The sequence below is a fragment of the Crotalus tigris genome, unplaced genomic scaffold (genome assembly GCF_016545835.1).
Source record: "Crotalus tigris isolate CLP2741 ecotype Arizona unplaced genomic scaffold, ASM1654583v1 scf7180000024280.1573445, whole genome shotgun sequence".
Lineage (NCBI taxonomy): Eukaryota > Metazoa > Chordata > Lepidosauria > Squamata > Viperidae > Crotalus > Crotalus tigris.
Window position 1 is genome coordinate 33,658 of NW_024100452.1, and position 22,679 is coordinate 56,336.

At 37.4% G+C, this 22,679-nt stretch overlaps 1 protein-coding gene across 1 annotated transcript; it reads right to left on the reverse strand.

Moving 5' to 3' along the window:
- Positions 1-355: 355 nt before the first annotated feature.
- RFC3 (replication factor C subunit 3) lies at positions 356-21,761 on the reverse strand. Its single transcript, XM_039323612.1, has 9 exons — positions 21,494-21,761; positions 14,928-15,065; positions 11,959-12,026; positions 9,162-9,259; positions 6,721-6,902; positions 5,538-5,674; positions 5,357-5,455; positions 1,659-1,728; positions 356-654 (listed from the first exon to the last, which is right to left on the reverse strand). Exons 1-9 carry the CDS (start codon positions 21,578-21,580, stop codon positions 463-465), a joined length of 1,071 nt encoding a protein of 356 aa, XP_039179546.1. The 5' UTR covers positions 21,581-21,761; the 3' UTR covers positions 356-462.
- Positions 21,762-22,679: the final 918 nt, after the last annotated feature.

Sequence of the window (22,679 nt, forward strand, 5' to 3'; positions counted from 1 at the left end):
TTTCTGGAGATTATATTGGCAGTCTAGCATGGTCTCTTCTGGTGATATGTTTTGTGAATGGCTGAACCTATCTGGTCCATAAGGTGTTTACAAGCTTATCAGATTTCACATATCTTTTTGATCCTTAACAAAATTAAAGTAGCAATATAATACTTAAGAAAGAAAATTGATACTTCTGTTAAATAATGCAGTTCCCTCCCCAGGGGCTAAATTAAGACATTAAACGGAACAATGAAAAAGGCCACATGGGTTACTTCTCAAAAAAGCATTCTGGATGCTGCTCTGCTTCCAAGATAAAAGTTATTTTTCACATAATAATTGAACTGCTTTGAAAAGTTACTAATGACAGAATCACTGAAATTCAACTATTTTGATTTTATTGCCTGGATACAGTAAAACTCTTGTGGTCTGCAGTTCATGCAGTTCAGAATCACAAATGATGAGTATTCTCAAAGCTATGCATTAGAACATCATAGCTTCAAGCCCATCTTCCATAAATTTTTTATAAAGGGCCATGAATTTGGCTACAAATGCTTCCAAGTGATAAATAGCTTTGTTGCCCAGTTGTAATCGGTGCTCATAGAAAGCTGCCATTTGTGCAACCTCTCCTTTTAGTTGCCCATCACAGTTGTTCAGAAGTTCAGACAGAAGGCCCTAAAATAGATGAGAAACAGTAGTAGTTCAGAGGTGGATAATTATATTCTTCTGAATGTATGAAACAAATGGAATGCTTGGAATAAAACTGACTTTGATTAAATTGTGGTACATTGGCCAAAATGTTTCAAAATTGACATTATTTTATCTTATTAAAAAGAGTTCTATAAAAGTTGATCAAAGCTATAATGATCAGTAAAAGTCAACATTCATTGGTCCCAAGGATGAATGGATGATGATGAAAAGAATTAAATAACAAAAGTTGAGAGAATAGTGTTAAAGAACCCTAAGATAACTTGATCACATAGAAATAATGAATGAATACTAAATTGTAAAACAAACATATGCAGGATGTTTGAATGTATGGAGATGAAAGCAGAAAAAGTTATGCATATTTAATGAATGAAATTGTCAGAAAGCAAGAGGTAGGAATAAGAGCAATTTATAAATTAGTTTATGGAATTGTTAGAAGCAAGGATGGTTTGAAGTAATAGAATGGTATGGAAAGATTTTATGAATGACATTAATATAAATTTGATTTAGTTTTCTTTCCTCTTATACATTTATTTTATTTATTACTTAATTTTTATTATTTGAACAATGTTGCTTAGCTCAAAAAGAAAAGGCACAGTAAATGCGTATGTACTGCATGTTCTGAAATTTCCATAACTTAAAGCAACTTTGCACAGTTTAGCTTTCTTCAAGTCTGCTGAATTACAATTTTCATAGTCCACAATCTGTATATTCCTAGAGTGGACTATGGAATGTGTACTCCAACATATGGATTCTTGGTTGAAGAAAGCTAAGAAATAATTAATAGTTTTTACAATTATCCATATTTTTTCAACTTTAATAGCAAAATCTGATTTGACACAAGAAGAATATCAATAATTCTTTCAAGATATAAAAAATGCTCAATGTTTATTCTAAACCTTCTTGCTTCTCAGCTCTAATTAACGTTACCTTCAATTAGTAAACCAAATAGGAATCAATAAAGTAGTTACCTTTATTATAATCTCTGCAGGAATACAATGAGTTAAAAGTTCGTAAAGTCGCCCACGGACTTCAAGTAGTCTATTGGAATAAAATTAAATTACCAAGCTGCAATTTAACTTTCAAGTTTCCAAAAAGTTTTAACTTATTCAACCAATTTTTATGTAATAACCTTTATTGTCTAGCCTTCACACTCTATCTCAAAATCTAATTTTAAAAGATAATAGCTATAATAATTCAATTATTAAGAAATAAAATTCTACTCAGGGATTGCATTTGTTCCCCCCTTCTTTTAAAAGCATATAAGAAATTAAACTTCCCCTAGATTACAATGTTCTGCATCCTTATATTTCTTGAAATACATTTTTATGCCTAATAAATGTATTTGCTCACAACTCCAATGCTTCTTTTTGGTCTTTCATTTCTGAAGGGATCATTTTATTTTTTTCCTACTGGTGAGGAAAGAATAAAATACAATCATAGTGAACTGAATGCAATATTTAAGTGGTAAAACTAGAATGAAAATTACAGTGACTTTAATGTTTTTAAAAATTTTCAGCATTACCACAACTGAATCTTACACTGCATGATGAAAATCACAGTGCCCATATAATCATTTAGAGGAAAAAATAAACACTTCAAGTAGTTCCCTATCACAGGCTCAAAAATTCATCCTCCAGTCAAGATGGCTTCAGTCTCTTTTAGCAACAACAACAATGATCTTGGCAGTTTTAAGGAATTTCTGCAAAGGCCTCTGGGATCATACCTTAAGAATCTCTACTCTAATACACTGTAAGAAAACTGCACGAGGGTGTCAAAATGAGACTTGTTTTTGGAGCTCAATATAATCACTTTTCATGATTTCTCCAATACAAATGCTTCCTAAGTCAGTACCAAACAATGGATCCCTATATTATTTGAATTGTATCCAATTTTACTATCTTTTTTGCCATGATTATTGTGAATCTGGTTTCCTGCACTGACTTAGATTATCGGAAGCCCCCTGAGAAGGTCACAAATGGTAATCACATGACCCTGGGACACTGCAACATGTGAGTTGCCAAGCACCCGAATTCTGATCACACGACTATGGGGACACTATGACAGTCATAAATGTGAAGACCAGCCATAAAGTCACTTTTTTCAGCACTGTCATTAACTTCAAACAGTTGCTGAACAAATGATTGTAACTCAAGGACCACCTATTAAATCTTTTCTCAGCCTGATATGCTAGCTACAGTTCTGAAAGCAAACAGTTTTAGAGAAAACCAGGGTGGGGGAAAACTGATATATACCATAAAAACTGAATCAGAGAATCTACTTTTTGTTGCTGAATCTTTTTTAAATAGGCAAATAGGTATCTGAAGTAGATGTTCTTAGACCAGAGTGATTGCTGAACAGGAAAAGTCTGTTTTTAAGCATTAAAAACACACACAAAAGTACTAAACAGTCATTTAATCGACTGCCTAAAGTCACATACATAAAAGCTCAAAATAAAGTTCACATGGAAGAAAATCTAGCTATAATCGATTCACATGTTTTCTTTTTCTACTAAAGCATGACATCAACATTAAAATAATGGGGACTATTATAAAGTTTTAATAGAAAAAGGCAGAAGATGTAACTTACAGTATCTCCCATTTACATCAAAAAGAATTCTCCAAATTAATTATAAATGCTGTCAGTCTTTTCTGAAAATACAATATATATACCACCACACAAACATATGACAAACAGGCAACACTTCTTTTGTTATATGAAAGGGGATCAGCAGCGGAAAAAAAAAAACCCTGCCCTTGTCATTTTTGTCATTTCTAGATAGAGGTTCTTCACTGCTCCAAACAAGCAAGCTTGTTTTACAATAGCTTAATTCAATATAGCAGTTCTGAGATTGGCCACTACTATGAATCCATCTGTTGAACCTGCCAGAAGCAAAAAGGGTTCTAACAAACTAGAAAAGAAATTAAATACTCCTCAGCTCAAGACAAAAGATCTAATGAAGTAACCTAGCAGAAACATGTATTGATATATTTGAGTAAGAAAATATACAGAACTAGTAGCATTAAAGCAACTACTGTTGCTAAGAGAAATTACTAGATATTGTTATCCACAGTCTTTTAGCTACTTAAAACATAAGAAAATGTATAATATAAGATTAGCCTTTATATCAGTGGAGCCCACTGTTTATTGTTCATTCTTTCCAAAAAGAGTCCCTAAAGTCTGCATGAAAGCAGTATTAGAAAATTAAAAAGCATACTCTGTAAGCAATTCATTTTTAAAATGGTTATATTTGAAATGAGCAAAGGCCATTAAGTCACCAGGATTGACATTGCTCACTGACACACTATTACAACAGCACAATCTTATAATTAGGGCAGCAATTCAGACTGTCCATCTCAGTTAAAGCATCCCTGGTGGATGATTCTTTTGAGCACACCCAACAAAAGGGAACCCACCAGCACCCTGGTAGCCTTACTGTGAAGCCTGTTCCACTTCTGATTTATTTATTTATTTTACATTTTCTTGGGGAAACTATTTGCTATATATTGAACTTATATACAAAAAAAGTCCTTGTACATATTGTTAAAAGCAACTGCACCAGAGTTGCGGGAGCACAGTGTAGGCTGGTATCCAGAATTTGAACAGGTTTTATCAAACAAGTCAAAGAAGAGTAAAAAATAAATTTTAATCATTTGTTTATGTATGCTCCAGATTTGAAAAATGTAAGTTGACTATAAAAACAGGGAGTGTATAATTAGTATGCTGACTAGGCTAATGCACCATTGTATTTTCATATAATGATAGTATTAAAAAGTGCTTCAGGCCACCAAGTCCAAGTCTTTGCTCAGTTGAGGAATAGGAGGTAAAGCATCCTCAACAGATGGCTAGCTAATCCTGCTTGTGCTCTTCCAACAAAAGAGAGCCCACAACTTCTCACTGTTCAACTGCTTTGACCATTAGGATTTATATTCTACATCAATCTGCTTTTCTGTATCTTAAACAAATTATCACCCATCCTGCACTGTGAATGAGAGAACAGGTCTCAGTCTTCTGTTTGACAGATATTTGATGTGTGCTTTTATATTCCTATATTTCTCCAACTGTATTTTCTCAGGTCAAAATATCCTGTTCTTTCAATTCCTTTATAGCAGGGGTTCCCAACCGGGGGTACGAGACGATATTCCAGGGGGTGCAAAAACATGGGTTTAGAAGTTTCAAAATTATAGCATATATGCATAATTCATTATTTGAAACATTTGTGAAGGGTGCAAGAATATATCAGAAGCATTCTAGGGGTGCGGAGTATAGAAAAGGTTGGGAGCGGCTGCTTTATAGGACATAATTTCATGCTTCCAACCATTCTTTTTGCTCTTCTCTGAAATTGTCCCACTTTTTCTGAAGCTTTCTTGAAACATGGGCCCAAAATCTAGTTTTTTTTTTTCTTAAATTCAATCATATCCAGTTCTTGGAGACTGCCAGGGCATGTCTTATTTTGAATGCATCTATTATAAACTGTTTTATGATTATGTAGCACAAATACACATGCACACAAAACCCCTTATAAGTTTTAAATCTAGTTACAGTCATCTTTTAAAAGATCACAGTATTAAAATCATCAATGTAAACCTTCAGTGTCAGAAAACATATGTGTTGTATTTTTCAACCTCACATATATCAATGTCATATATTATTTGCTGCCCTCACTTACCTCTGGGGTGTCTGCTGACTGACAATAGCATTGGCTGTCTCTCTCAGATATACTTCCCAATCAGCCTCAGAAATGTCTTGATCAGCTGTGAAAGGAAGCCTGCGAGACAAGTAGTAAAGGCTAAGATTAACTTGGTACTGTTTATTCGTCTCCATCATATCTATTTTTTAAAAAAACTTACTGCTGCACTCTGCATGCCTCACACATCAGAAGAGCCTTTCTGAGATTCCTCCCAGATTTTTCAGCAATTCTCTGAGCCAAATCTTGAGGACGAGTCAGGCCTTCCTTCTTGCAAACATTTGACAAAATGGTACAGATCTAAATATTTGATAAGACAAACATTAGTTTTGCAAACATTTGTTTTATAAAAGCTTGCATATCACTGCATTAGTTGATGCAGGAGTAAACAAAGAGGAAAGTCCCTATTTAAGAAGGATATCAGTTTGGAGAAATTTGCAATGAAGTACCGATTATCTAAACTACATCTACTGGATCCAGTCAAGTATTTCTTTTTTGCCTTCTCTCACATATACCTTAAATCAGAAGCTCTATGGGTGATCTCTTCTGCTATACCTGTTTTCAGTGGTTCTGCTTTACAGAAATTAATTATATCCTGGACTTTTTATAATACAAGAGATACAGAAATATTTTAAGCACTCCAGTTGGCAGTGCTGTAAATTTCTGAATCAATCAGTCCTATTTATCATAAGCTAAAGATCACCAACCAACAGATTCAAAACTGGCAAATGCCAGATAGAATTTAATCAAGGAACATTTCAATCTGGGACAAAATTTAACATCAGAGAAATGGGTTGGGAGGGTCAGGTAGATTCTGTGGGATTAATTGCACAAATATGTCCATGGGCATCTGCCCATAGACATCTCCCACAAGGTCCTTGAGATAACAAACGGACCGCTCTAGACACAACTTATAGCAACAAGATTCTACCAGCATATGCTATCTGACAGTTTAGATCCCTCTATTTTAGAGATAAAATTGGTTGAAGATGCTCTCGTGAAGACTTATAAGAATGGTGTTAACAAATGAGAAGTGTATTCCCTGCCACTTTGAACTACTGTTCTGCCTCTAGGACCTCACCACATTCCTTCTTCACAGACTGAATCCTTCCATTCCAAGACTTTCCAAAAAATATTACATTCATCTCCATGACTTTGAAAAAAGCAAATTAAGCATGGATCTAAGTTGTAAAAATTACATTCACATTTAGCAACAATGTTAAATATAGGCTAATTGGATAAGCATAAATAGTTCAGAGAAAGACAGTAAACAAAGATTGCCAAATTTGCATCAAATAACACTAGGAAAAAATCTGGAAAGCAATTCATCTTCATCATGAACTTACATCTTCAATACTTGGAGCAGGGACTCGTACTGCAAGGCATCTACTCCTGATGGGTGCAATGACTTTTGATGTAGAATTGCAACAAAGAATTAATCTACAGGTAGCCATATACTTTTCCATTGTTCTTCTCAATGCATGCTGGGCATCCTTTGTAAGCTTGTCCATTTCTGTCAACAGCACCACTAAAAATAAATGAGCAATAACTTTTAGTTATACTCTCATAGCATATTATCTTAATTTACTTTTAGTATATCTGAATTCAGTAGCCAGGATTAAGCCTTCCTATTCAGAAAACTATCATCTTTCTCCCACATACATTTATGGAGACTGAGAATTTGTTTTTCATCTGTTTCTGTAAATATTCTGAACACATGGTAGTCCATCATATTTATCTTCCCAATGAGAATGACATCCTCCCAAAAGAATCTGCATTATATTTATTGCTAAAGATACAAAATTACAACACCAAGTAAGTAGCTACAGACTCTTGAGGAAGGTCATCAGGGCTCTGACATGGCGGAAGTGAAGTTTATTGGCTGCCTATACATATATAGCAGATAGTGGAATCAGCCTTGCTCGGATTTGGGCAGGATGTGTTGATAGGTAGTATTGTTTTTTCCTTAACTGTCTTTTAGTCTTTACCGTAGTGATTAAGTGCTGGAAGAAAGGATGTATTCTGGTCTATTTGTCCCCACCCTTTCTTTTGACCTTAGGTTGTTGCTTCATAAATGAGTTTATCTCTATATGTCAGTTGACTGTTAATTAGGCAGACTGCCAAGCTTCTAGGAATTCTCTTGTATTCTTAAGTTTGGTTTGATCTAAAATCTTGATAGCTTCCCAGTTAAATTGTGACTGAACCTATTTGGGTGCTTTGAAATTACTAGTGTTTCATTATGTCATTTTTTAAAAAATAATTTTTATTAAAATGTTTTATAATTTTAAAAGATAGTACAAATAAGATAGGAAGAATACAAATAAGAAAAACAAGTGCAAAAAAGAGATAGAAAAATGAAAAAGAGATAGAAAAAAAAGAAGCAGCTCCTGATCGTCCTTCAACTATAGGCAAATTAACAGTTCCCTATCCCCTATGAGATTACATACGCGGTTCATGAATTCTCATAGCCCCTCCATCTATTCAGAAACCCAGAACTCACCAATGTTGGCAAAACTCACCAATGTTCCAGCATTTTATAAAATACTCCATATTTTAGCCAATTTTATATTCCTTTCTTTTGCTCCCAACAATTTTAATCTTTAGTTCATCAAATTGCTGTCAGAGGATTAAATTTCCATGCACTTTCTTCCTTCTCAATTTTTTTCAAAGATTTTAGAAACTCTCATTTGTAAATAAAAAACAGGTTTTCCCAGGAATTTTTCATCTCTTGATTTGTCATTTTTATTTCCACTCTGTCTATTAATCAATTTCTTTATTTTCCAATATTTTCCCATGAGTTAGGATTTGTATCTCTTCCTCACATTATCCATAAATTCTTCCACATTTTTGTCTGTCATATCTTCTGCTTCTTCTTTATAACCATTTTCAAAAAATTCATCTACTGGTGCAAAGATTATTGCTGTCAGAATTTACTCAATCTTTCAAAAGTCCTAATATTTCAAATTTGTCTGGTTCCTTAATCCATTTAAAACTTTCTTAAATTTTTATTCAGCTTTTTGACATTTGTTTTATATTCCTTCAGTTTTTTAAACTGGTATCCAACTTTTCTTCTATTTGGAGTGAACTTTTACTTATCAGATAGTTTTTCAAATTTGTGGTTTAGCAGACCTTTTGACTGTAAAATAATTGTAATTTCAACGATGAATAAAAAATGAGGTGATCAAGCCTTAGAGGTTCTATTATAGTTGAGAATTTTATGGTTTCCTTCATCTCCTCGTACTCAAGAGGAACTGTCCAAAACACAAGTAGGTGAACTCTCATACTCGGATAAGCTTACTGCCAATCCATTGATTGTTAGGACAGCATGGTTTCCACTGTTTTGGTGATGTGTAGTTCACCATTTTCTTTATCCAGACATCTTTCATGTCTTCTGACTGCCAAATGATATTTGAGGATGCATTCTGCAAATGTGCTACCTATTTCTCCTATACTGTAGTTTTTGAAATTCTTATACTAGATGTTGTTCATGATCCCTGTTTTGTCATCTTTGGAAGGTTTTCCTTTGGTTTATAAGCTACGAAACGAAGGAACTGTAATAACTTATTGGTCTTTTAAATTTATTTTTATGTATGGAGAATTATCCTTTTTATGGCTGAAACGTGATTGGATGTGTGAATAATGTTCAATGAATGTGAGTGATATTTTACACACTACTGTATAACTATTACACATAATCAATTTCTCCAAATAATTCTTCTTAGGAAATACAACACTGAATAGGTTTGTAAAAAATAACTTGCACACCATTGCACAATTATGTACAGACCTTTAAATTCACGTTGAGTATTTGTCTCAAGTTGCTGTGACTGTGCAACTGTCTTCAGCAACTCCTGTATTACAACTCGGTCGTTGTTCCCTGCATCACTAAAAGTTAATACAAAACAATATCTTTTTTAAAAAAGATTTTTCTACAACTTCCATAATCCCCAATAAGTATGACTAATAGAATGCTCATAGTCGAAATTCAGCAACATACCTTTTCCTCATATTCACATTTATGCAAAATAAAATTGTAAGGAGTTCAATAAGGTTTTGGTGAGGACGGGTGCCTTTAGTCAATATTGATTTCTAGCAACTGTCAGAGCAAATTCTTGCAGTTTTCTTGACAAGATTTTGCAAGTGCCACTGCCTTCTTCCTAGGACTGAGAGGCAGTGAGTTGGCCAAAGTCACCCAGTTGGCCTTGTGCTAAGGCAGGACTAGACTCATGATCTCCTGTTTTTAGCCTGGGGCCTAAAAGAGAACACAAAACTGACTCTCTCAGTGGTGCTTACTCCCAAGAAAATGCACATAGAACTCTTTCTGTTATGAAGTTCTTACATAATCAGGGACTGTAAATGTATAGACCAGGGGTAGGCAACCCAAAACACTCAAAGAGCCACTTGGACCCGTTTCCCACCAAAAACAAAACACCGGGAGCCGCAAAATCCTTTTGATATCTAAAATGAAGATAACACTGCATATATCCTTTTTTACCTTTATTATAGGTGTGTGTGTGTTTGTGTGTGTGTATATATGTGTGTGTGTGTGTATATATATATGTATGTATACACACACACATATATATATATATACACATACATACAAATACACATACAGGTAAAAAAAAGGATATATGCACTGTTATCTTCATTTTAGATGTCAAAAGGGTCTCTCTCTGTCTGTCTCTCTCTCTCCCTCCCTCTCTATCTGCCCTTGGTCTGCCTGCCACTCCACTTCCCCCACTCTTTCTCTCTCTCTCTTTCCTCTCTCTCTCTCTCCCTCCCTCTCTCTCTCTCTTTCTCTCTCTCTCTCCTATCTGCTGCTCACCTGGCAAGCTTCAAGCTGTTGTCCAACAACCTGCGGGGTAGGCAACCTCGTCTCTTTTATGACTCATGGACTTCAACTCCCAGAATTCCTGAGTCAGCCTAGCTGGGCTAGCTAGCTCTCTCCTGCCCTTCCTGCTTCCTGCTTCCTGCAGAGACGCAGCAAAGGGAGGAGCTCCGTCCAGAAAGCTTTTCAGCTCCTCGGAGAACACTGTGAGTGCAATCTTTTACACACACACACACACACACACACACACACACACACACACACACAACACAGAGAGAGAGAGAGAGAGAGAGAGAGAGAAGGAAGCAGGGAAGCGCAATTGCCTCTCTCTGTCTCTGTCTCTCTCTGCAAAGGCAGAGGAGGCTGGGAGCCACCGGGGAAGGCTCAAAGAGCCGCATGCGGCTCCGGAGCCGCAGGTTGCCAACCAGTGGTATAGACCAATGACACGGCTGTCACTAATAACTTAGCAGATGGAATATCCCAGAGACTTACAGCTATACAGTAGATCTCTTTAGTTTCAAAGAAACTGTCAGATTGGACATTTTAATATGCATTATTTTTCCCATTTTCTCATTTCTTCTCCTGAAAACTACTTACTTTCAAAAATGTCAGATAACTTTTTTTGCTTCACTACAGTGATGATTGCAGTTAGTTTTTCCTGCATAATTTTCCTAAATAGACTACCGTAAATGCCGGCGTATAAGGCGACTTCCGTGAGCGCTGAAATCGGCGCCAAAGACGGGGGTCGTCTTATACGCTGAGTCGTCTTATACACCGGAAATACTGGTAGTTTCCGGTGTATAAGACGACGTTCTAGGAATGCGGCCCGGCGATAAAGACGGGGGTTGTCTTATACGCCGGGTCGCCTTGTACGCCGGCATATACGGTATATTCTTTAAATTTCAATAGGCTGTAGCTCCATTTGCAATAAAAATGTATAACTGTAAGTAAATTAAATATTTTTTGTCTAAATACATTTTATTTATATTATTTATTTTTATTTATTTATGCTGTTCATACAACATATTCTTATGTGCAAATTAAGTTACAATAATTTATTTCATACAGTGTACAGTATATCTTTGTTTTCCATGCTTCCAAATATTTTTTCCTATGTTACTTCAACATTACTGAGAATTTTAATCTATAAAATTTACTACCTTCTATATTAGAATTGTTAACTTTTTAATATGAAATAAGTATCAAGTAATACAATATTAATCAACTGCACCATTTATAAAAGCCACAATGTCAATGCTGCTAACATTGGATGCTCTTGCTTTGACAACAGATGGAAATGCAGCCATTTTACTCTTTTGCTTTTAGAGTTAGTTGATGCTGGGAGGCGGAATGTGGATGAGAGTCCAGTTAGTTATAACAATAATAACTCAGCCATGGGAATCCAAGGTTATTGCGCTCAGAGTTGATAAAGATTTGGAGGGCTGGAGAGCTGGGGAGAAAGCCCGAGCTTGTGATTTATGATTGTCAATTGGAGGAGGGAATTCTGCTTTGTTACTTTGTGCCCAGGGGAGGGAATTCAGTTTTTGGCTTTAACTATGTACTGCCGATACTTTGTTTCTCGAATAAAAGATTCTTTAAGATAAACAATGCCTTGAAGTTCTTTTGAAGAGTTTCATTTGTCGGAACCATGACATACAACATATATAAAAGCCACAATTAAAATTTCATTTTCTTTAAACACTGCATTTTCCTGCACCAAAAATTAGATATTCAGAGCTGATTACAAACATACCTTGGATTAACTTCAAGATGATAGTTGCTTGCAATAGTGCTGATTTCAATTTTCTTTTTAGAAGGTGCCTGAAAAAAAAATGATACTAAGCAAGATGAACTTTAGGAGATCAATACTAATGATTGCAGTTTTCTCCCCAATGGCACCCTTGGGACTGAATGACCAAAGCCATCAGAATGCATATGGGGGAGGCTGCCATAATAGTATATTACTTAATACTGAAAAAATGTAGTTAAATGGCAAAAGCTAAACTAAACAACGAATTATAATGAAGACCTTTTTTCACTTTGTGCAATGGTTTAGACCAGAGGGTACCAACGTTTTCATGCTAGTGGCCCAGAGGGAAAGGGAGCGGTTAGGTTGGGGACCCTTGATTTAGACACTGAAATACTTGGTTCCAAATCACACCAATTATTAAATATTGACACTTTTGATTTTCCTAGTTAAAATGAAAATCATTCCAAATGACAGAAGGAATCCCTTTAATAATGTATTTACTGATGGTTGCTTTACTCCCCAAGCTACTAACTAAGCAAAAGAATTCATTCTGACTGCTGAGGCATCATTTAAAAAAAATATTTTTATCAAATTATCACTATGAGAAACCACTGATAAACAAATGCAGAATAAAGCTAGCGGATCTCTTGATCATAACTGCTGATTCAGAGTGAAACAGCACAAAGTATAATTTAGACTATGCTGGGCCAAATTATTTCCAGTATCATACAACTGAAAAAGATTAATATCATAAATCAATATTCCCAAACTAAATTTTCTGTAAAAGCAAAAGCCTACAGTAGCAGAGGCAACATGTTTAGCAGGACAAATACAGGCTACATTATAATGGTAGTTTTCAGACAATAACAACCCCACTACTTTCAGCATTTGTCAGATACTAATAGAAGCACAATTTTCTTTAGGGCACTGCATTTTAAAAACAGCTTTTACAAAGTGAGGCATATGAAGCCCTCAACTTATTATGGCAAATGGGACAGGAATTGCCATCACTAAGTGATGTGCCATAAAGTGCAACCACATCATTTAACAACAGCAATTCCTGCAGTTAACCAAAACTCATGGTCGTTAGACAAGGCCACTGCCCACCGGCTTCCCCACAAAATCAGTGGGGAAACCAGCAGGAAGTTGCAAGCTGCAAGCAGATCACAAGCAGGCCAACAAGCAGATAAGTAGCTGCTGCTAAATGAAAAGGCATGAAGGGGTGAATGAGGATGTGGGAGAGGTACAGCAAGACCCGGGGAAGGTTCATGAGAAGCATGGTGAGGCCTAAGGAAGGTGTGCACAGGAGGCAAGGCAAGACTCAAGGAAGGTGTGAGTGGTCAACACAGCATGAGCACAGAGGGGCTAAATTATGGAGAAACAGATTTCAAATCAACAAGAGAAAAATTTTCCTATAGGAAACAGCTGTTTCACAAGAGAATAAAATGTAGTGAACTCTCTTGAAAAACTCATGCGAAAGTTAAATGGTCATTTCTCAAGAATGTTACAGTTGCATTTTGTACTGAGTAGGGCAGGGGTGTCAAACTGCCAGCCTGCAGGCCAGACGCGTCATCCGGAAGCTGCACCCACCCCATTGCTGGCAATGGCAAAACCGTCCCAATATGTTGTGCGACGTCATGTGATGTTGCGAATTTGACATTCTGGAGTAGGGAAATAGCTTTGCTGATTCCAAAATCCCATTCAACTCCATGGTCGATGACTTCTACGAAATGTGCCCTAACTGCCAATGCAAACTAGAAAGTGCACATTTGGAACTGACTGCACATTTAGAAACTGCATATTTGCTTTGTATTACATAACACTTGAGTTATTTTTTATTACTTGATGTCTGTCAAGTAAATTTCCTAGGCTTTGGACATTTCAAAAACAAAAGCTGCCATAAAACCTAACAATATAAAATCAGAAATTTATTTGAAAAAAATTCTCAATGCAAAACCAAAAAGAAGAAGCAAATATTATATACAAGAGATAAAACAATCAGAGTGTCATAAAGAGTAAAGCAGAGATTTAAATCTAACAGCAAAATAAATAGCCTTACGGCTGAACAAATATATTTAGAGTGATAATATCAAAACTACTCTCTCTCCATCTATATTAGTCTCTTATATAGATGACTTTAGGGCAGCATTGACCAATGCAGTATATTCCAGGGTGTTGGATTTCAACTTCTGTAATTACAATCAGCAGTTATGGGAATTAAAACCACACATATTCTGAAAAACATCAAGTTCAACAATATGGCATTAGGAAGAGATGTGACAGAACAGGGGTCCCCAATGCCTGGACTGCCTGTTCAGAACTGGGTCGCAGAAGTGGCTTGCGAGGAGCGCATGCAGCTCCACTTGTGCACGTAAAGGGTGGGCGAGTGCACGTGCATAGCTCCATTTGTGCGAGCGGCAGGCGTGCATGCTTCTACTTGCATTAATGGAACTGCACACATGGATGCTCATCCATTGCTCACATGAAACCATCACCTTCCCCCCCCCCACTGGTCCACAAAGCTGGAAAGGTTGGAGACCACTGTGATAGAATACAGTGAGGAGGTGGATTCTCAGAAGGAAGGGAGTGGATTCCAGAAGAGTAAGAGACAACTTAGCCAGTGATCATGTTTGAGAGAAAGAGAGAAGACAGTCCCTCTCTACTAGTTCACAGAGTTTATAGTAGATGTAGATAGCAGAGTGTTTAGTCTGGCAACATTTTGTCTACAGGCATGAAACAAAGACCTCAGCTTGGAATAATTGCTATGTGTCATTCTTGGTTTTGGGCCTGACAAGACCATTGTTATCCAAATTTTGCTGAACTGCAACTCCCAACATCAAGCACTAAAAGGGTAGATAAATGAATTCATTTATCTCTGCAGAGAATACTTTAAAAATAGTCCATGTCTAAGCTTGACTTCTATGTATAATTTTCTTAAACACTTAAAAGATTTATTTTAAGAGATTTCCTACTGTTACAGTTTGATGTTCAATCCTCAGTTTTTCTACTCCAGAACCATACAGCTCTTTTAGTAAACACATTATTCTTGTCTTCTTTCCAGCTCCCGAAGGTCCATAAACTAACAGATGAGGAAAGTCACCACACTGAACCTGTCAAACAGAGCATACATGAAGATATTACTTTTATGTTTAGATTTCAAAGATAAAGAAAATGTGGTTGCATTCTAGATATAATTTCCACCAAGCCTTTAGATTGCTTCAATTATATCTTGAAGATTACTGATGTAGGTCGCCCAAATTTTGAGCCCAAAGTTTACATTGCTAACCAAGGTAGATGTTATGTTAGTCATGCCCCATTTTATGATCTCTTTTTTTTTTGCCATGGTTGTTAAGCAAATCACTACAGTTGCTAAGTGGCTTCTCCCATTGATTTTCCTTGTCAGAAGCTCCCTAGGACAACTCCAGGACCTTGAGATGTTGCAACCATTGTAAATACATGCCTGTTGCCAAGCATCCAAGTTTGATCATGTAACTGTGAGGACACTGCGATAATCATAAGTGTAAGAACTGGTCATAAGTCATTTTTTCGGTGCTATTGTAACTTTGAATGTTAATTAAACAAATGGTTATAAGTTGAGGACTATCCGTATAGAGTTCAAGAGGATATACCATTATTGAGAGTTGTCAGTATATAATGTGAGGCCCAAGAGATTCCTGGCCTGTCAGGATGAGTATATTCTTAGACTTTTATGGAATGCAAACCTAAACAGATGTTTGAAGTAATATTAAGTTGCAGCATGAAATCCATTTTCAAGATGCAATATAAAGAATAGCTGAACCTCACAAAATTATTTGGAACATAGCAAAACTGAGAAACCAGAATTCATTAGCAGAATTTACATTTTAAACCAAATTAGCCAGAATCATATCTAACACACTAAGGTAAATTCTAGATAATTTAGTTGACGATAACCTAAATGAACCAATAGCCTACTTTAGCATAATGCTGGCTCTTATATTCCCATGGTAATTTATTTATAGGACAAAATTATGTTGGGCTTCAGAACTAAATTAAACATGGCGTTGGTTTTTTTCTGGTTTTTTTTTTGTCTTAGATCAGTGGTTCTCAATCTGTGGGTCGGAACCCCAATTGGGGTCGAACGACCATTTCACGGGGGTCGCCAAACAATGCAGTCCGCCATTTTTCCCCCTTTTCCTTAGCTGTGCTACTCCCTTTTATTCTATTGGCTTTTGAAAGCCAATAGTATAGACCAGCAGTTCTCAACCTATGGGTTGCGACCCCATTTGGGGTCGAACGACCATTTTACGGGGGTCGCCAAACAACGCGATCCGCCATTTTTCCCCCTCAGGGGGCGGCGCCGCGCATGGGGGCGGCGCATGCGCGGAGCGTCCGTGTGACCGGTTGAGAACCGCTGGTATAGACTCTCTTGAATAGAGTCTAATTCTATTGGCTTTCAAAAGCCAATAGGAATTGTCCAGGCTGTCTCTGCCCTGCTGAGCCCGCCAAAAGTCCCATTCTGCAAACGGTGCTGCACCAGTTGAGTAGTCCTCGACTTACGACCTGTTGAGTAGTCCTCAACTTACGACCGGTTGGGGGTCGCGGCATTAAAAAGGTTGAGAACTACTGGTCTTAGATTAATAAATTCTGTGAACCCAGCCACTACGAACTGTAAAACAAGGTTTCTGTTTTAGCATGTTTTATAGCCCAGCTATTTGCCATTTATCCAACAATTCACGGCTAACCAAGCCTTAATTTAATGTAAGCTGAAATCTAGGTTTAAAATAGGAACTTCAGATATCATAAGCTCCCTACAAGATACACTTTGAAACTATTTGATCTGGACTGTGCCTTTTTATTTTCAGACTGCTGTATCAAACTCAATTAAAACTAGATTCATCAGATCTTACATTCCAATCTGTCTTAGATCGGAAAAGGCTAAGAATGAGTTTTGTTTAAAATGAATTATTTTCATTCCAAAGCAGTTTCAATTCATCTCTAGCTTTGCAACAAAGCACTTTCAAATTTTATTCTGGAAATATACAATATGTTCCTATTTCATCTTTGGCACAATACAATCTTGTGTAGAGGCATCAAGTCAGGCATAAACAGTTATCCTGGGATGTATCACATCTCCATAAATAAGATTTGAAATACCATCTAGGATCAAAAGAATCACGTCTGACAGGAACAAATGGCAAACTGTAATGAATAACTGCTACAAAGAGTAATGCTATAACTTAAGCCTGCCAAAAACGTATATCTTCCAATCCAAAAACCCTATACTTTCTAATGTAAACGAGAACTTAAGTATAGTACAAATATTCATAAAGAAACCTTTTAAGAAAATATTTTATGTCTTGCCGAGCTTAAAACATAAAGAGCACTTTCAAAATCCAAACTGTGAGATTTATGTTACAGAACGTTCGAAATCTGAACTATAAAGTAAAGCAAATCCCCATCTTCAAATAGTTCCATCATTTAACCATATTGGCCATAGTTCAAAATAAAAGTTCAGTTTTTACATTCCAATGGAAAATAAGCATATGGGAATTAAAACATTAATACTGCATTGATCTAACATTTTATTTCTAATGGGCAAAGACTTGGATCTAAATATATCCACAAGTCATGCTCTCTGCATTAGAACGGTAATGTTATGAATCATCGCTAGATGCTGAATATGGCTGGGATACTTAAGAATATAAATGCTGGTCCATACATCAGTACTACTAAGCATAGCCCTGGGACCCTCAACATCTCTACGTGACCCCAAACTGGGTGAAGCAAAAAAACAAACAAACAGGCACTGAAATTTTGGCAAGCTTGAGGATTTTAAGATAAATATTTAAGATGTGCATGCAGATGGTTTTGATAACTATTTATCTTGTAAAACTCCTGAACAACCCCATCCCACCTAGTCCATGAACACCTGAACAACATCTCAATGACCAAGATCATTGCAGAAAATCAAGCTCTTGCAGAAAGAGAAATTGAGCACAGTCATATACAAACTTAACATTTTAAGAAAGCCTTTTCAATAAATAAATATTTATTCCTAACTAGGGCAAAGCAGGTTAGGAATTTGACAAAAACAAGGTTCTGGAAATACAGTTGCACACCATTTCAATAAGAAAAAAATGGGAGGTAGTTAAGAAATAGTTGGGGACAAATGCAGAGCATTCAATTCATCTAAAAGTTAAGCAGGATATAGACATGAAAAAAAATAGTAGTTGGTTATAATTATCAAGGAAATATATTACAAGTATATTTCCTTACTTTCTGTGGAAAGCAAGCCAGAAAGCCTCAAGGCATAGAGGAAATTATGCTTACAAAGGCAAACTAAAAACATCAAAAAGAATTTTGGCAGTGACAAAAGTAAAAGGAAGGGGAAAAGGTTAATCCCATTGTTTATGAAAAAGATAGTAACAGATTAGAAAAATCAAGAACATAAGTGTACTATGGAGGGACCATACAGAATAGCGATAAATGTAGAAAGTATCTTAGAATCTTAGTGAATCAAAACATAAACTGTACGATGCAATTACATAAAAATAAAATACAATTTTAGATTGTCTCAAACAGAAGGATTACATCAAGATTAAATGATGAAATTCTTTGTTTTTATTCTGCATTATGTAGATTTGACCAGATGTTTACATTATTGCATCCGGTTTCATATACTGCATTTTAAGAAAGTGGAGACAAACTGGAGAGTATCCAAAGGATAACAACCAAGATGACAAGGGGAACCGAAGGAAAAACTTTTAAGGGAAGATTGGAGACACTGAATATGTTTAGCCTGGAGCAGAAAAGACTGCAGAAAGACCTGATGTCTTCAAGAACCTGAAATGCTGATCTGTAACTATTTAGAGTTGATCCTGGAAACAAGGATCAGTAAGTTTAAATTTCAAGAATGTTGCGGAATCACCCACATTCAACTATTTCTGCTGGGGAAGTAAAATCGGGTCCCTTTGATAAAAGTGTCACCTTCTCAGCATCTCCCACCACTTGTACAGCTACCACCAGGACATTCAGAAAGCTACTGAAAATGTAGCTATTCTCTCAAGCCTTGGAGCAGAGCGGTGGTTGAGGCTCTGCAGGTTGTTTCATTGTCTTCTGAGCATTTATAATTGCCTATACCCATATATACACATATAGTAGAACAATTAAAAGAGGCAGATTGTGTATCATATAGATCTATCACAGTCATCTGACACCACAGAAAAAACTTTCCTCCTTTTGTTAAGGAAGCTGGAGGATGGTCTCATTAGTGGTCTTAATGTTGGATAGGGAGTTATGGGAGAAAGCTCTCCTTTAGGGACCTTAGTCTTGTTTACGCTTTAAAGCTCAAAACCAGCCCTTTGAACTGTATCTCAAAATGGACCGGCAGCTAGTATAGATGGTAAAATACTGACATAATATTCTTATATCAGTTAGTCCCAGAGAACAGTCTAGCTGCACTATTTTGAACTAAGGCATTTGACAAGGTACTGTAGACCAGGAGTCCCCAACCCCCAGTCCATGGACCAGGGCCGGGCCATAGCATGCCAGCAACTGGTCCGCACAAACAAGCAAAGCCCCATCTGCGGGATGCAGGCAGCAAACAAAACCATGCACCCTTCAGTCCACGGAAAATCCTTTCTGCATGGAACCGGTCCCTGGTGCCCAAAAGGTTGGGGATCTCTATAGACCACAACCTACTTTTTCTTGGTAACACAAAAAAATGTGGGATAGTCAGCATCGCTATCAGATATTCATAACAGGATGACAAACGACACTCAGCTTGTAACCCTCAATGGAACTATGTCTACATGGAGGGAAGTAAGCAGTGCGGTACCCCAAGGTTCTGTCTTAGGCCCAGTACTCTTCAAAAACACCATAAACAATTTAGATGAAGGGTCTAGAGCAAGGGTGTCAAACTCGCAACTTCATGTGATGTGTCGCGATGTATCATGACTTTTTTTCCATTGCCGGCAATGGGGTGGGCGCGGTTTTAGCATGATGCATTCCGGCCCGTGGGCCAGCAGTTTGACACCCCTAGTCTAGAGGCTAAAACATATGATGAACAGTTGCAGGGACTGGTATGTCTAGTCTAACAAAGAGAAGGACTAGAGCTGACATGATAGTATTGGAGCATATCTCCAATATTTGAGAGGCTGCCACAAAGAAAAAGGGAACAACCTATTCGCCAAGGCATCGAAGGACAAGACAAGAAGTAATGGATGGAAACTTATCAAAGAGACATCCCATCCAGAATGAAGGAGAAATTTCCTGAAAGTGAGTACTTCATCACTGGAGGTTTTCGAGATTGGACAGCCATTTGTCCAGAATGGTTTAAGGTCTCCTGCTTGGGCAATGGGTTGGACTATAAAACCTCCAAGGTCCCTTCCAACTCTGTTATTGTTACGTCCCAGATTTTTTATTCCAAAGGTAGCCCCGTGTACTGCAATAATCCAGGAAATTACCAGAACATGATTGTTGAAAGGTTGCTTCTCATTAGGTCAAATCACTATAGATACAGGTAGTCTCGGTGGTATAGAGTGTGTTTTACCAGTGACAGCAATGGAACTAGAAGCATTCTCCAATTATGAACTTGTTCCTTTAGAACAGAGGTGGGGAACTATGGCTCTTTTATGACTTGTGCACTTCAACTCCCAGAATTCCTGAGCCAGCAGGAATGGCTGGCTCAGGAATTCTGGGAGTTGAAGTGCACAAATCATAAAAGGGCCATAGTTCCTCACCCCTGCTTTAGAACAAATACAGGCACCACTCAGCTGGGCAGATGCACTACCTACAAACAGTACATCCAATAGTGCCCAGATTGAGGCTTGGCTGATTGTACCTCATCTGGTCCATTAGTCTGCCCAAGTACTGTTTCCAAACACCAACCATCTCATTGGTGTTAGAGAACATGAGAAGCAGAGCTGTGTATCATCTGCATAATAATGGCACTTCAGCCCACATCCCCAGATTATCTTTCTCAGAGGCTCTGTGTCAGTGTTAAAAGAGATAAAATCTAAAATAGAGCCCCAAAGAGCTCCTTAACTGAATTGGCCCAAAGCTGACTAATCCAATAGAATGTAAATGGCCATCCAAGTAGAAATGGAGCATTGCAGTCTAGTGACCCCATATGCCAATTCTGACAGCCTCTCCAGAAGGACAATCATGCTGACTATCCAAAGCCACTTTCAGATCCAGGAGGCCCAAATGGGTTGCATTCCGTTTGACTTTTTCTCAGCACAGATGATCTCAGGAGATACACGTACAAACATATTGTTATATATAATCTTATTAGATGTAGCCCTTTTAATTAGCACTTCGTGGCTTCGAAAACCCTGTTTTCCACTAAAAAGTGGTCCCAGGGAATAAAAGATTTTCTAATGGATAAGAAATAGGCAGCAAAAGCCGCAGAGTACAATGGTCACTAAAGCAAGTTTAAAGAGGGAGAAGGAGCAAAAAGAAAAGCACTCGGGGATGCATAAAATGCAACGAGATGTAATTTCTCCTCTTCCTTGCTCCCCAAATAGGAAAGAGCCCAAACACCTCCGCCTCTCACCAGATTGCGAAGCTGCGCCGCCTGCTCTCGGTGATAATCTACTTTGCAGAGCGAGGTCGGCCGGTATTTGTCCACCCAGAGGCTCATGGCTGCGATCCGCCGACCAAAACTTAAAGAAGTAAAAGAACCGGATTGAAAAAGCGCGCGCTACCGCCGCAGAATCTCCAGAATTCCCGCCCAGTGCAGGGACCCCAGCACCGGAATGGCGTTTTGGCGCATGCGTTCCTTTTGAGCTTTCTCTTAAATTCGCCGGCGCGCATTGTCTTCCGGCCTTATGTCTGCTTCGGCTATGGTTGTTGTTTTGGTACGGTGGCTGGGATGGGAGAAAAGAAAACGACGCGAACTACCGTTATTGGAATCGAAGGTTAGCGAATAACCGCATTGCATGTGCAGAGCACAGAAAAAGCGTGATGATGGGGACATTTCTGCGATTTAAGGAATTTCCCCATCAATATAAGCGATTGGACTAAATTTTATTTAATAAGCTTGTGAGCTAGACTCGAGCTTATAATGTGTGTCGCATAACCCATTTATCCGCGATGAACTGTATCGTGCTTTATTCATCCCAATTTTCATAGATCTCATGATTTGTTGAGCAATACGTCAACCTCCCGGGCTGGATTCACATAAATTGTTACCACTTGGAGAAGAAACACAAGACAGTATTGTGGTATGAGCTAGACTGGGAAATCGGGAGGGAGGGGGAGATTCCGGCAGAAAGCAGTTCAGAGCAACTTGAGTATTGGGAAAAAAAAATACAGAAATGCTTCCACGAAATCCCCTAAACCGAGGTCTGGATTTTACCTTTTTGCATGCAAACTGCAAATCCAGCCATTCTAGGATATAGTATTCTTTTATTTGATTTGGATTTTGCGTGCCCTTTGCGCTGGTGAATATAATTTGTAAATCATAAGTTTGTGTGAACTAACTGGTTGTACTTTATTACTACTACTGACAATCCAATTGTGTGCAGTTGCTTATATGCTGTTGCTTTGTTTGGTGTGTCATGTGAATCCAGCAAATTAGGCTGAGTAAACCATGGGTAAATTAACCATGGATATACTGTATGTATGCCCTGAAAACACAGCCTATATGTGGTATGCTGCTTCCTCACTTTCACAGCTAGCATGGAAATCAGTTGAAACGGCAAAGAAAGGATGAAGCAATTAGACTGCATTGAAATTCT

Coding starts and splice junctions, on each gene's coding strand:
- RFC3 (XM_039323612.1), bottom strand. CDS start 21,580: ATGAGCCTCTGGGTGGACAAATACCGGCCGACCTCGCTCTGCAAAGTA. Junction 12,027..14,927: donor TTGAACATCAAACTGTAACA/GTAGGAAATCTC, acceptor TTTTTTTTTCAG/GCACCTTCTAAAAAGAAAAT. Junction 6,903..9,161: donor TACTCAACGTGAATTTAAAG/GTCTGTACATAA, acceptor ATTTATTTTTAG/TGGTGCTGTTGACAGAAATG.